Below are 14,983 nucleotides of genomic sequence, written 5' to 3'. Positions count from 1 at the left end.
GTCCTACAATCTACGCCGCTTTTTCAGAGTCCAGCGATATGCAATCCCGACCTGGCCACGCTCGGGGTGCATCGTGCTTGATCTGGAAAAAGCGTTCGACTCGGTGGAATGGCCATATCTCCTCCGAGTCCTCGAAGTACGAGCTGGGCGATGCCTACGTCCAGATGGTGGAACTCCTCTATCGAGCGCCCGAAGTCCGGGTCCGGACTGGACGGTTCTTCTCCGACAGGATCCGCATCGGGAGAGGTACCAGACAGGGCTGCCCCCTCTCCCCTATATTATGCGCCTTGGCGATGGAACCACTGGCGGAAATGCTCCGCGTCTCCGGAATCACCTGGGGCATCCCACTAGCGGATGGCATTCACTCGGTGTCTCTGTATGCCGACGATTTATTGCTATATGTTAGAGACCTCACGCGCGATCACGGACATCTTTCGGACATTTGGAGACATGTCAGGACTCCACGTTAACTGGGCCAAGTCGGGAGCCTATGCATTCGATGGCGAGATGCCACAGTGTGATGTGCGCATGATGGGTGAGACGCTCCGATGGCACCCGACGGTATTCAGGTACCTAGGGATCTTAATTTATCGGGACCTCGTGGATCTCCTGGAGGGAAACCTAGTGAGAGCGATATCCTCGCTTACGGCCCAGGTCACGTTTTGGAACTCCCTCCCACTGAATGTGCCGGCTAGAGTGGCACTAACCAAGATGATAATGCTTCCCCGGCTCCTCTATTATTACACTAACCTACCAGTGTATGTGTCGGCGCGCATATTTAAGGGATTGGAAACCCTCACCAGACGCCTCATCTGGAATAAGGGGAGACCCCGGGTGGCACTGAAGACCCTATACGCAGCCACAGACGCCGGAGGCTTAGCGGTTCCCGATCAGGAGCTCCATTACTTAGCAGCACAGCTGCAATGGGTCGCCTACTGGCTGAGCGGTAAGAACCTGATGGACACGGCCACCGCCGACACCATCCTATCTCCCGTACAGGTGATAACGCTCTTCCACCCCCTAACACAGGGCCGACCCCCCACGCAGGTCCATGTGGCGGTAGTAAAACGGTGCTTCGCACGGAGCCTCAAGCTCACCAAACATACGGTGCCCTATGCTCCAAACCTACCTCTACTGGGGACTCCCTTGGGCGCTGACACGTTGTCCTCGACCGAGCTGCGCAGCTGGACTGCGGCAGGCTTGGACGACCTGAGCGGCCTGTATAGCGACGGAGAGCTGCTGCCCTTCGAGGCCTTGGCCGCGGACACAGAGCTGCCAGTGGGTAAATTCCTGGCACACGCCAGACTCCTGCATGAGCTGACGAAGGCATGGGGTGACCTTAGCCATGAGCCGTCCACTCATCTGCTCATCCAGTACTTACATGTGATGGGCGATGGGTCCCACATTGTGCATTGGCTTGCACAAGCCCTACACAGTCATACTCAATTTTCCTCTCGGAGACTGAGGGAAAAATGGGCGAACGACCGAGGCACAGACTGGACGGACAAACAGTGGGCCGCTATATTAGCAGGCGCCAGAGTTATCCCCCGCAACGCGCGATTCAAAATGATCCAATATTACATCATCCACCGCGCATATCTATCTCCGGACAAGCTGAATCGCTACTTTGGACTCACTTCGTCGGCGTGTCCCAGATGCGGCCTCCTGGACTCAGACTTCCTGCATGCACTCTGGAGCTGCGCTCATCTCACCCCGTACTGGTCGGCGGTCACGGACATGTTGACGGCAGCAACGGGCGTCACCCTCCCCAAGACGTGGGAAGTATGCCTATTGGGACTCTACAAGAGAACCAAGCAGACCAAACTACAAGAGCGTTTTTGGGACTTGGGCCTCATTACGGCCAAACGCCTTATCACCAGACGATGGAAAAGCGCTGCCCCGCCCTGCGGACTGGCGCCGCTCTCTTGGCAACTGGGCTTGTGCGGAGAGTGTGTCTCTACACAGGGAGGAAACCGCTGGCCTACGGAAATACACGATAGCCCAAGACTGGGATGCTACCCTAATCGCCTATCACCGAGCGTGCGCCCAGGCCGGCATAGAGTGCCGTCCCGACACGGAATAGAGGGGGCCCATTCACTTGCTGCCCACACCTGGCACAAGCTCCGCCGCCCCACGCGCCCTCCCCCCCCCCGCCCCCGACTCCTGAGGCCTTACACGACAGAGATGTCCCCTGCCGCTCTCCCCCCCGCCTTTTGCCCCCCCTCCCCCTCACCCTGCAGCCGCAGCGACACCGCCTCTTCAACTGTCCCCGCCCCTGCGCGACCCACACAGGATGCACCACACACAGCTAGAGTTTTAGATACACTACCACCCACGCAAATGCAAGTCCAACAGTTATTGAAATGTTTCTCCCTCCCCCTTGTATTATGCTACCCAGTTATATCTTTTGGTTGACACAGAGGCTGTTCATACTGTACTCATGATACTGCTGGATCCCCCTTCCCTGTTCACGTTTCGTATGAAGCAGACTGGATGCGTCCGTGACCAGGAAACAGGTACCCAGCGACCCATACGACAACAGAGGGTATGATACCGCCTCTACCCGCTGCCGTACTGATCAGGGAACTCGACTCCAAACAATGACTGTTGGCTTTCGTGACCACGCTGGTCCTTCTGCAGTGCTACGACCTGCGAGCACTGCATCATGAGACATTTCCTGGCACCGTCACTTATGGACTAATGCACTTCCATCAGCTAATGTTTATTTTCACTCATGTATAACCGACATGTCAACATGTGCTATTAGCTGAGTACCGTTTGTGACAATAATTCATTGTTATGACACTGTATGAATAACTACTGGCTTATCTGTGAAACTAAATAAAGTTTGGGACCGTTGGTCTTAAAAAAAAAAAAAAAAAAAAAAAGAGTAATCACCTTTCCTTTACATAGATTCCACACCAGACTCCGTGATTAATTCTGCTGCCCGAAAAGTGTATGCCACAGCCCCTTCATCTAATGTTCCTCCTGGCAACGAAAATAATGTGAGTGTGTTAGATACTTTACCTGAGACACTAAACGGGACTCACCACCTCTTCCACCATTGGAATAAAGTTCCTCTTTTGCTGTAGAGTGCTAGATTTGGTACTGCCTATTTAGGAGCCAAGTGCAAATTTATTGACTGAAATTCTTCAACAAGGTCTGACATCATCTGATCCACTGATTTAATGCCTTCTGAGCAGGTAATCCCAATTCTTAAGAGACATGACCAGCAGAGTCTTCTGACTGTTCAAGAGGGCCAAACAATACGGACAGCAAAGTAAGTGTTCCATAAATGCCTAGATATAACTGACTGCAAATGTTGGGTAGGTGGCACCAGTATAGTGCTTCAGAGGCATACCTGGATGTGACCAACTGGGCTTTCATGGAATATTGATTGATTAGACGTGTAGGAGAGAATGCGGAGTTTGCACTCAAATGATTCAGAGATAGTTATGCCAGAGCTCAGTCCATGGTTATTGTTCCTAGCCACACAATCCCACCAACAGTGAGGAAAATTCATGGGCTATTCCAGTCTAGCTTATAGGCAACGTCAACCTTCCCTGACTGTACAAAAGCAAGCTCTGCCCTTTTGGGGCATAAGGCGTGGTGGAAGTCAATGTCATTCACTCCAATCTTCCAACATTTCCGCCACTATGACAGTAGTTTCCAATCCACTTTGAATTGCCCTCTCAGGCCCACGTTCAGCCATTAGGGGGCCAAGTGTAATATTTCATCCCCAGCTAGAGATCCATACATTAATTAGACTGATAAGCTTTACAGATTGTTCAAAGGGGCAATGCCTTGCCCTTCATATTCTCCATACCTATTATTCCCTCCTCATCCATGCGATTTTCTGTGAACCAATGTTTTTTTGTCATAAAGTGCCCATGCTCCAGTCCCTCTGGTGTTGCTTACGGTTTACAGCCAGAACATCTTCAGTTTGTCCTGCTGCCCTATACTATCCTCTTTGGTGGCTGGGATAACTCGATAATGGCTGTTTAACACAGGTTCACCATAATGAAGTCACGGACCACTATCCAGCCAACGGCCAGGCTCTTGATCTGCTCGGAGTTTTCCATGAATAAGACTTTAGTCCCACCTGAGCCCTCGGCAGAGGGTTTCCATCACAAGAGTCTAAGCTTCTGCGCACTGGAGTTTCCTTCAGAAAAGTACCTGTGAGACACATTCCCTCTGGGATGAACCTCTTGCTCTTCTGTAGACTTTCCACAACTTCCTCTCTTGCATTACTTTCTGAAGAAAGAAAGTACTGTTTGGGTCCATGCCATCTTAATAGCCCAGTAGATAGTAATACCTTGGGTTTCTGAGCCTGATCATTGATCCTCCGATCCGGCTACCCGTTTAGAAAGACCACCAGTCTCTAACATGGGATGCTCCTACGCCTGAATATGCACAATCTACACTTCCATTTATGGAGCTGCAGCAGTGCGTTTCTTTTGACTTTCTGACTGAGCCTTGCGAGCCATCCATCCATCCATGACATCAATCTACGCCTGATACTGGGAAAAGTGTGTTTCCTGCTGTGGTGTCAGTCAACTTGACGCTCTGCAGGCCAAACATTCTGATATGTTTTCACGTTGGCTAAGTAAGACGTTGCAGTGGGCACAGTTTAGGGTTGTTTGTTAGTCCGTCCAGCCTTTTTATGTTTGCTGTATCAATCCTTTCTTTAATCACCAGTTGTGAGGGGTTTTCTGAAGTGCCTGTGTATGTTCCTCCCCCAACACCATTTCTCATAGCTCAGTGGGACATAAAGCTATGAGCTGTGAGCGGCTGGAAGCGCCGGGGAGCAACAGAAAAGAGGCAGAAAAGAGGCAGACAGCAGAGCCAAGCTCCATTTGACCCCCACAGAGAAATACGGCGAACGCAAACGCCAGACACCAGTTGCCATTCCTCCTGGGGCGGACAGCAGACAGCGGCGAACAGCGAGACAGCGAGCAGCGGGGGCAAGTCTCATTGAGCCCCACTGAAGCCTCCTGAAGTCCTTGGGGGTCCCTCGGGGGGGGGGGGTTTTAGTGGCATTCCTGCCTGCCCCCGCCTGGCTCGCGTCAGGAAGGCAAAACTTCTCCCGGCCGTTTGCTCCCGGACCCCGCGAGCCGCCGCTGCGAGCTGATTCGGACCTCACTAGAGGTCACTAGAGGTCGTCATACAAAGTAACGAGCCGCAGTGGAGAACGGTGAACAGAGTGGACCATCAGTGAACAGTGCATTGGGAGCAGTAGAGCTGCAGAGCACAACCTATGAGGAGCGGAGGAGCAGAGGAGCTACCCGCCGGTTAAACGCCAACAAAGGACACAGTAAAATCGAAGTAAAAACGCCGCCTTGGGGGCTTCCTGGGTTCGGGCTCGCGTGGAGCTGTGAAGCAGTGAGCGGCCAAGAGGCAAACACCCCCTTAGCAAGCATCGCAACGGTGAGTGAAACCAGCAAGGGCGCCTAGGGGTTGATAGAGACACTGTTATAGCTGTCCCCCGCCCGCCCCACAGCCAGCAGCTCACCCCACGGCCCAGTATTGTGCATCGGGCTGACAAGACACCCCCCCCCCCCCCTCCCTTAGGGGCTTTCGACATCAGCAGGAGGGGGGTAGAGTCAGTATTGGTCAGGGTTGTAGCACTGAAGTACAAGAGGCCGGCCAAGAACTGTAGAACTGCCAAATCGAAGGTTGCGGCGCAGAGCCTGCGCGGTCCCTGACCTTGCCTCAGCCAAAACCTGCACCTACCAACGTTTTGGATAACACCCTACTCCTCGATACTGCCCCTACCCTCCCTTCTGGCGGGGGGTAGACGTGCTTGGGAGCACGTTTGGGAGCTGGCGCGGAGTCAGAGCAGGCTGCAGGGAAAGGCGACATGAGATCAGGGCGGGTTCGTGGATGCCCCACTAGTAAAGGAGGGACAAACAATCGGTCAAACAAACGCAAAAGATCACCAAAAGCAGTCGAGGGGACAAGAGAAGATCAAACAAGTAAATCCAGGCAATTAACTCAGAGTGAAGATTCACTAATTGACATAGCAACCGCCAAATTTGATTCCATCAGTGCGAGCAGCGAACAACCGGCAAATACAGAGAAGAGCAGCAAAACAAAGCCCAACCCTGCAATGCTTCAACCAAAAATTTTCACAAAATTTCACTTCCTAAAAAACGCGGGGGATTCATCACTCTCCAACATCAATGAATCTTCAGGCCTACAGGAACCCATTGAACCTTCCCAGACTTGTCAGACAGTGTCTGTGCACAATACAGGTTCAGCAACCAACGACAACAGCAAGAGAAGCCCTATCTCTAAAGCCAGAGAACCACTACCAGTGACATCAACCCCTCAGGGTGATAAAAACAATTTCACAATGGCTGTCGCAACTAAAGGGGCAACGTCCGGTATGAAAATCGTCTTAGAACCAAACCTTATCCAAGTGCACAGGGCAAACGACAATAACAAAAGCAGTACTGCTAGCAATAAACTATGTGAGAGGATAACATCTGGTAAGGTCAGCGATGCCGACAAACCTCCGCATCGCACTACGAACTGTACGTCGGAAATCCAAATACCAAAAAAAGACCCCAACAACCACAATGGGGCAAGTGGAAAAGACGTAAAGGAGTGCTGGGAAGAGAATGTCTCAACTCTTGGGAATCAAACTCTAACACATTCTGAACGTACAACTGATCACAACAGTACGATGAGGCCAGGGAAGGATACTGCACACTCACACAGGCCACCAACCTCGCCCCTAGACGTGATAGAAATATCCTCATACCTGGGTAAGGAAGAGTGGGAAGACCTCGTAGCAGCATATACCCAAGACAAAAGCAGCAGTGAAACAAGTATGAATACGTCCTTACCGATCATCATAAATGATGCCTCATTGGATCACCCAGCGAAGGACGTGGGGGCTCCAGAGGTGGTCCAAAAAAGCCCCTCGTCCGTGGATAATCAGGACAAAACCTCGAAGCAATCAAATCAGGAAAACACGTGGAGTAGTCTGCTCAAAACAACACAACTCCTGGTAGAAGCCCTCAACTACCAATCTGACAAAATGGACATTCAACTGTCGCTACTTGACACACTGGCTGTATTTGTGGTGGCCATTGATGGGAAGCTGGGCACGCTCAATACGCTTCTTCAGAATAAATTGCCATTGACGAACCAAGTATCTGGGTCTTATAATGAAGGATGCTGATGCGGCCAAATAATCGACAAATTGTCGAGTTTACCAACAATAATGAGCGATTTGTGCACAGAACTTAGAAGAACACCCATGTGCAGGCAAAGCAACTCCTGTACCAGCCCTCTCGTGGCTGCGACTAACCATCCAATGACCAAAGAGGTGCCGGGGAGCAAGGGACAAATCAACCCTAATTCAAGGGCCCCCGCACCGACAAAAGCATCAACTCCAGTGGTCAGGGAAACAGGAAACACAGAACCTCAATTCCCCGACAATGCGGAGGAAGAAATAACAAACCCAAAAATGAACGCCAAACAAAGACGAGCAAAAAAACGCAAAGGCAGGAAACATAAAATCGATTTGCAACGCAATGGTTTTCTACAACTCTTTGGGAACATACCGAACAGGGAACAAAGCACAGTACATCCCGAGGGTGCCACGTATCCATCAGAATCCGATGAAGTCATCGGCACACCTGAGACCCCGATCAAGGCAACCATCACCAAAGGGCTGGGGGTCAACAGTAAAACAAAAACAAATCTGGAACCACATAGCTTCTGCACTCAAAAAGAGCCCAGAAGAGGAACACAAAATTCATGTCTCCAACTGGATGAAACCAGCAACATAACCCCTGCCTCCTGTGCGAAACAAACACAAAAAAGCAGCATGCAGCCTAGCCCGGCCCGCCAGCAAATAAAAAATCATGGGCCCACTAAGGGAACACAGTCTGGGATCAATCGAGGACCAGCTACTGCAGAGACAGGCAAATGGCTGCCAGTAAGCTATCCAGCAATGACTATGGAAGGTGCATTGACTGCAAGGAGAGAAGTAGACTCAGCTATTATGGGGACACCGGGTCTCACGTGTAACATCTCTAGACCTTGCGAAATTCCCCATCTAGCCGGGTCACCATTAAGGAACCATCACACCTCTGGCCAAGAACTAAGAATAACCACAAGTAGCACTAACAACGTCAAAACCACTGCAGCACGACTAGTAGAGGTTAAGCGACGGTCAGACGAACGATCATACGCGGAACCGTTTGTACCGAAAGAATATATACTTGGCCGACAGTTAAGAGTCACCGCACCCATCTCAAGTCAACCGGAAACAACTTCAACACGACGAGTAGAGGTTATGGGATCTAGTCAACCAATAATAGAGAGTGCAACAGCAGGAGAACGAAAAAACCCAACAGGCGCTGTCTGGTTTAACCCGGACTACACGTCGCAAGGAAGACACAACACTCTCAACAGAGGTAACATCTTAAGACTGCTATCCCATATTCCATCCTTGACAGAATTAAAAAGCTCTGACCTGGTATCCATCGAATTTGTAGCCGACGAGGATACAGGCAAAGAAAAAACAAAAGCAACTTGGAGAACACTGGCAATTTCACAAAAATTATTTGCCAGAAGCTGACATCTTTAAAAGCTGGGGGATCACAATAAAACCTTATGTCATACCAAGGTACCCTGACATTCTTGTCCTGGTGGAAAAAGCAGCAGCTCCAGCTATCATGAAAACTCATAAAAACTCGGTCCTCAGAGGAGCGGTAGGACCAGGGAACAAAATTGATCAACATATTAATAGCACCGGAGTTACTGCAGATGAACACACACAAATACCTGGAATGTTTGACTCCGGATGGATTGCTAGAACACTAAACAATAACGAATGACAAATCGGCCACAAGCCAAAGGAAGACGTATACGACTCACTAAAAATATGCTCATGGAACATCAATGGCCTGGCTTCCAAAATAACTGACTCAGATTTCATGAATTATATCAGAAAATTCGATATAGTGGCACTCCAAGAGACATGGCTAGCAGACCCCCCCCCCCCCCAACCTCCATGGTTACTTACGTTTTTACTCAGCTGCAAGTAGGACGGCAAAATATGGGCATTCCAAAGGCGGCCTAGTAACCAACATACTGGTTACAAGTGTACTGACGGCAAAAGAAGACTGGCCATCCTCTACAGCCGCCCTGGCTGTAAATATCCGCTTGCCACAACTCAAACAAGGCATTACTTAAACCGACTTCCTTCTAATAAATGCCTACATTAACCCAAGAAGGAAAGGGAAAGCAGCTAAAGACCTCTGTAGCTTTATGGAGACACATATAAGGGAAAGACCCACACCAAATGTTGTTCTTACTTGGGACTTCAACCATAACCTCATGGGCGCGACGCAGGAAGACGTACAACTAATTCAAAATGCAATTTGGGACATCCCAACACAAGTAACCTCACAGATATCCCAAAAAACCAAACTAGGTAACAGGACACTATAAGATCTGGAATACTTTAACATCAGGGCCCTCAACGGTAGGACCTCTGGAGATAATCCTCCAGCCGCAACCTTTCACACAACAAAAACAAGAAGCATTCTAGACTATACTTTTATATCATTACCCTTTTTCTAGTCCTTAAAATCATACCGGATCGCCTGCAGTGGGGATAGCGATCACTGCCCCCAAGAAATTATCATCAAGATCATAAAGCCGAACTTTGAGCGATCAAAAGTGCCAAAAGAGTTAACCCGAACCATCAACTTTAAAAAAATCAAATATTCATCAGCAACAGATGGAACGCTAGTGGAAAAGGCAAAACAGCACTTCGAGAGCCGCTCCGGGCATAGTGAAATTACGAAATGGGAACATTTTACAAGTACTATGTCTATGTATGCTACAAGACCCAAGCCGCAGTCACAATTGGGGGATGTAAGTTTCTGCAAATTCTCTCGAGAAGACATAGGGAAAATTAAAGACACAAAGACCTCAATCTACCGTACAATGAGAGAACTCCAACAGAAACCCATGGACACCGTAAAGCAAGACCAACTACGAAAACTAAAATCAACACTAAAAAAACTAAAATGGGAAGCACACAAATCAGCTGAGGACAATTTATGGGCGAGACTTCACTCCGATATCAAACGGAACGATGGAGCAAGGTTCTGGAAATCAATAAATGCATTCATAAGACCTGCGCACCACGGCGTTTCATTAAACATCCCAGAGGACATCTGGGCAAGCTTTCTCGGCACCCATTTTAGTCAGGCTAAAGGAAATAACCAGCACTACGAGCCTGCCATTTATAAAAATCGTACAACAATTAACGATACAAGGCCCATAGAATGCTATACTCCAAATGATATTGTGGGGTATGTCGGAGCATAGAGGAGAAAGCCTGTGCAGAAAAAGACCAAGTCAGTATTTATTGTGCTCTGCATTAAAATTTGTTATCCTTGGCCAAGAAGCAGCCCCTAAAGGCGTGCTTTGTCATTCCACCAAAGCCAAGGCTGTGACAACTGTTGGCACGCGGAGTCTTGTTCCTGGACATCTGCCAGGCAGCAATGTGGACCTCTCTGTCCAGGCAGCTGCATTTTGTGAATGTGTGCAGTCAGGTCTGTTTGGACGGGTACTTTGCCCGTTCACTCCTGCAGAACTTTTGGGTGTGAAATTGTTTTGCAGACCCACCTCCGGGTAGGTATTGCTTGGGTATCTATCCTAAGGTAAGGAATCTGCGTCTAAAAGTCTCTATCAGATTAACAAGTTACTTTCCTTAGGTAGCACCTTATCTGGTAGAAAGACTACATAGGTGCAAGTTCCTTACCGTCCCACCCATCCTCCTTGCTTTGCGAACTGATTTCTAGGGACAGGGCCTTCATCTTTCATGGCCCTAGTTTTCCACACCAGTTGTCTGTGTTCTTTTGTGGCTTTGAGGTCCTGGCCTACAAAGTTGTGAAAAGAAATTAGCATCCACGCGCTGGGGTGGCACCTATATAGGTGCCGTGGATATCACTTCTGGCATGTCCCACGCTGACAACACCAAGTGGAGCTGACCGACACCACCTATCAGCGCTCAGGTGTACTGCTTACGAAAAGGTTTGTCTCCAGACTGACGCGTGAGGATAATTTTAAGGTAAGGAATGTGCACTAGATAGAGACCCTACTAGATAAGGTGTCACCAAAAGTAATCAACTTATTCGCTACTTTTCTCCTTTCTTTCAATTATATTTTGTTTGATGGGTAGGTATTTTCACCCAGATTCCTTAACACCTCTCCAGAGGGTGTTAAATTCTGTGTTTTGTATTTTTTATTTCGCCTCAATTAATCTCAAATTGTAACCTTTTCTCACACCGACATGGCATGGAAGTAATAAATGTTACTGTCTTCACCAGTATGGATAGCATTATATGGGATCCATGACATCATAAACTATGGAGCCCTACAGATCTGTGACTGGAGTCAATTGGCCCGGGTAATTTGTAGTGCTGCAAATAAATTCCAGATGAAGTCTTGCACCTGGTGATAGGTATATAGAAGGAGTCTCCCTTAAACTAAGTTGCCCTCTGACCGTTACTGAACGCATCATATTTGCAGGTGTGTGTAAAGATGAAAGTTGTACCACCTTTCTTATGAATCAGTTTAAATGTTGTTTTTCTACCAGCCCACGAAATGCTGCTGAGAAATCTCTTCAGTCACCTAGATAAATAAGCAGTTATGTGCTACACTGCATGAAACTGCCTCACTCAACTAGACCTATATTGGGTGCTCTTGAACAATCCACTGCCTGGGAGGGCAATTTCCATGTTTTGCGTTGCCAGATAAATTGGCTGCTGTCCACAAGTCTTTTAGGTCCGAGGCAGTTCTACTCAAAGTAGAGGATAATCTCCTTATGTTTCCCTTCATCCACTGCTTTACTTAAGATGGGATTGCTGCTTTGCATTCTTATGTATAGCATGTAAACCTGCAGTAGAGTATGTTATGATAGTGTAAAGTGTCACTTGCCTGTAATAATAAATTTGCAACTCACTCTGGTTGCGGATTTACCTGTGACTATCCCAGCAACTGGACTTAGTGGAAGAGAAGGGTCAACTTTAGCCTAGTAATGCACATCTATCATAAAGGTGAAGGGGTGAATTTAATTAAATTAAGTATGTGTTCCAGTCTTTTGTGGGCTTATAAGGATGTAATGAGGAGTCAGTCAAGGTATTTTTACATTCCAAATCTAAGCATTAAATGGCAGAAGAGTGATTTTAAAGTGATTCTTGAACAAAACATTATGCAAACCTAGGATTGCATTCCATTAAATCAATATATTTTTGCATTACCTTGTTTGAAAGTCAGTTATTTCTAAATGTTATTGTAATACTTTGCTTTTATTATTAAATCCCATTACTACTTGACAGTAACCATTGGTCATGGTTGCTACCAGTAATTGAGCTGCTTAATTAACACAGTGCCTGGATTAAACGGCTTTTACCTGGAGTTCTGGCTTGAGGCGACTCTGCCTTTTTATCTCCCTAAAGGTTACCTGTGAAAGAAAGATATTCAAACCCCTGTTCATTGTTTCGTTTTGAATTGTCACTATTAAAGCTCTGTGGCTGTTCATTGAAGCTTCTTTCTAATTAATTATCAATGGTACCCACACATATGAGCTTAAAAAAAACCTGCAGTGTTTTCTTGGTACAATGTTTTCAGTAGTTCTACTGCGATCAGATGCAATCTGAGTGTTCTCAAAGTACCAAGAGTCTGAGACAATGTCCACTGGCCAGAATGTGTAATCACATATGTTCAAATCTGACACATCAAGATTAATCTTTTAATCTCTTCTAGGCCAGTATTCCATTCTCTGTGGTCGGCTCCAACCAGTTGATTGAGGCCAAAGGTAAAAAGGTTCGAGGTCGACTTTACCCCTGGGGCGTTGTTGAAGTGGAAAACCCAGAGCACAACGACTTTTTGAAGCTGAGGACAATGCTGATGTAAGCACACCTAGACTCTTAAACAAAATCAACAGTTCCGAAGGAAATAATTTATAAGTAGTGTCAAAGAGAGTGCAGTGGTGCTCTAATGTTGCAATGGTGCGGTTTGGCTGTAGGATTGCAGTTAAAGTGGCAGGTCTAGTGTGACATCTGTTTGCTTGGTGAAAGTATGTAAACTACTGTGAAGCTACACTTGCTACATTTTACTTAAACATTTTACAGTCTGTTGTAACATTTCCAGTTAAGAGTGCCCACTTCGTTTAATTAGATGCACTTAAGGTATTAGATTTGCAGACATGTTTTCTACTTATGTCTGCGGAGAGACAAAGAGAGTTCATTGTACTTTTTCCTTCATTGTATTAAATGGTTATATAAGGTTCTTTCATAAGCTATTTGTTTATAGATCTATTCTATATTTGTGTAATTACTCTGCTTAGCCACTTCACCTCTTAAACCATGTTAATTGTGAACCTATCATTCCGAATTGATTACAATGAATTGAAAAAATGTGCCCAGTATTTGATTATTTGGGGAATGGGGTGCTTCTGATAAAAGCAATTCGCACTACAACCATGCTGCTGTACACAAAAGACAAAAATGCTTGTGTATTGTGGCACAGACTCTTCTCTGGGAATAGACAAATGGCATGAGTGGTTGGCGGGTAGAAAACTTTTCTTAGATATACAGGCTGATATTCTTCGCTCCCGTGGGAAAAGGGAGCTACAGTTTGACTCAGTACTACTAGATCTATCTTCCCTGGTTTCCGCAAGAATTTACTCTGATATAATCTACATATTAGTATATTACAGTGGCAGACAAAGAAGGGTGTCATGCCCTGGATTATGAGAACTCCATGAAGGACTTCCACACTTAGCAATTTAGACAAATGTATTTCCTTAGGTAGTAAGCCTACTTTCTCTGTGTAGTCACATTTTCTCCCCCCAAAAAACTAGGTGCTAGAAGTCCACAACAATGGCAAAGTTATGTCTGGGAAGCACTTAACAAAAACAATTGCAGAACCAAAAAGATCAGATGCCCCAAAGAGAAACTCATTGCTTCTTGGATCCATGTCATTATTTGTTTGTTTTCAAGAATCCTCCTCCTCAAGATATTCCAGGTACGATTGCACTTTCCTGCCCAGTAGCCGAAAATGGCCTGCCTGTGTATGAGATATAGAGGTCGCAGGGGCAATAAAAGTTACCCTAGATGGGCAATGTGGTGCTGTAATTCCCCTTGCTTAGAACGGAAATGAATGTTCACAGCGTGCTACTCCAATCCCGAATCTAGAATATTTGTTGCTCCCATCCAATTTGAATGTAAAAAATATTAACAAAGGTACAGTGGAACTGTTCGATAGTATACCGAGTGACAAGCTTTGAAATAAATGTGATCTTCCAGTTACACAGGATTAAAGCTTAGCGGGCTCATTCAATTTTCCAGGTGACTGGCCAACTTTTGGAAGCCTGTCAGGTACTCCAATGAATTCATGAATTTGTTCTTGCTGGAGAAGACCAGGTTCAGTTTGGATCACATTATTGGTCTGCTCTTAATTCTTGCAAGCACACCAAAGGATGAGAGTAAGTTCTTCTTTCGTTATTGTGTTCTTTACAGGTCGTCTCGATCTACAATGAAGCCAATCTAGTTACTTTTGTCGGGCGTTAGTAACCCCTTGAGTTCCTTAAGGCTTTTATTCACTTTGTTTGGGATATATTTGTACTACGAGTACGTTTTCGGCTTAGCTTATATCTCTGCTGTCAAATTGAGTGAATGTCAGACCTTATTTGCTCCGCCTCATCATTCGAGAAAGGAAGAAAACTCCATTGTTTGGACCCCAATAGAGCACAACGCTTTTCAATTGCACCAAAGAACATCTGGTGGAGAGTTAGCTGATTGTGGGGTTCTCTGGACAAAGAATGGCAAAACAGTGCAGAAATGGACCATCTCGCAATAAATTGTCCTCTATTAGGATATGCTAGAGGCATCCTCCGGAAGGACTTGATGGTTATTTCACCAGAGCTAAGACTACTATCACTATT

General features: G+C 46.8%; 1 protein-coding gene across 2 annotated transcripts in view; it reads left to right on the top strand.

The window, feature by feature from the left end:
* SEPTIN2 (septin 2) overlaps nt 1-14,983 on the top strand; it is a 1,039,523-nt gene that overhangs the window by 734,759 nt on the left and 289,781 nt on the right. For both annotated transcript variants that reach the window (XM_086944012.1, XM_086944013.1), the window contains exon 9: nt 12,802-12,947. In XM_086944012.1, the coding sequence (XP_086800138.1) occupies nt 12,802-12,947 (146 nt within the window). The remainder of the gene's footprint in view (nt 1-12,801; nt 12,948-14,983) is intronic.

Source organism: Lissotriton vulgaris, chromosome 11 (assembly GCF_964263255.1).
Source record: "Lissotriton vulgaris chromosome 11, aLisVul1.2, whole genome shotgun sequence".
Classification (NCBI taxonomy): domain Eukaryota; kingdom Metazoa; phylum Chordata; class Amphibia; order Caudata; family Salamandridae; genus Lissotriton; species Lissotriton vulgaris.
The sequence above is the reverse complement of the archived record's forward strand: the minus strand, read 5'-3'. Positions and strand labels throughout refer to the sequence as shown.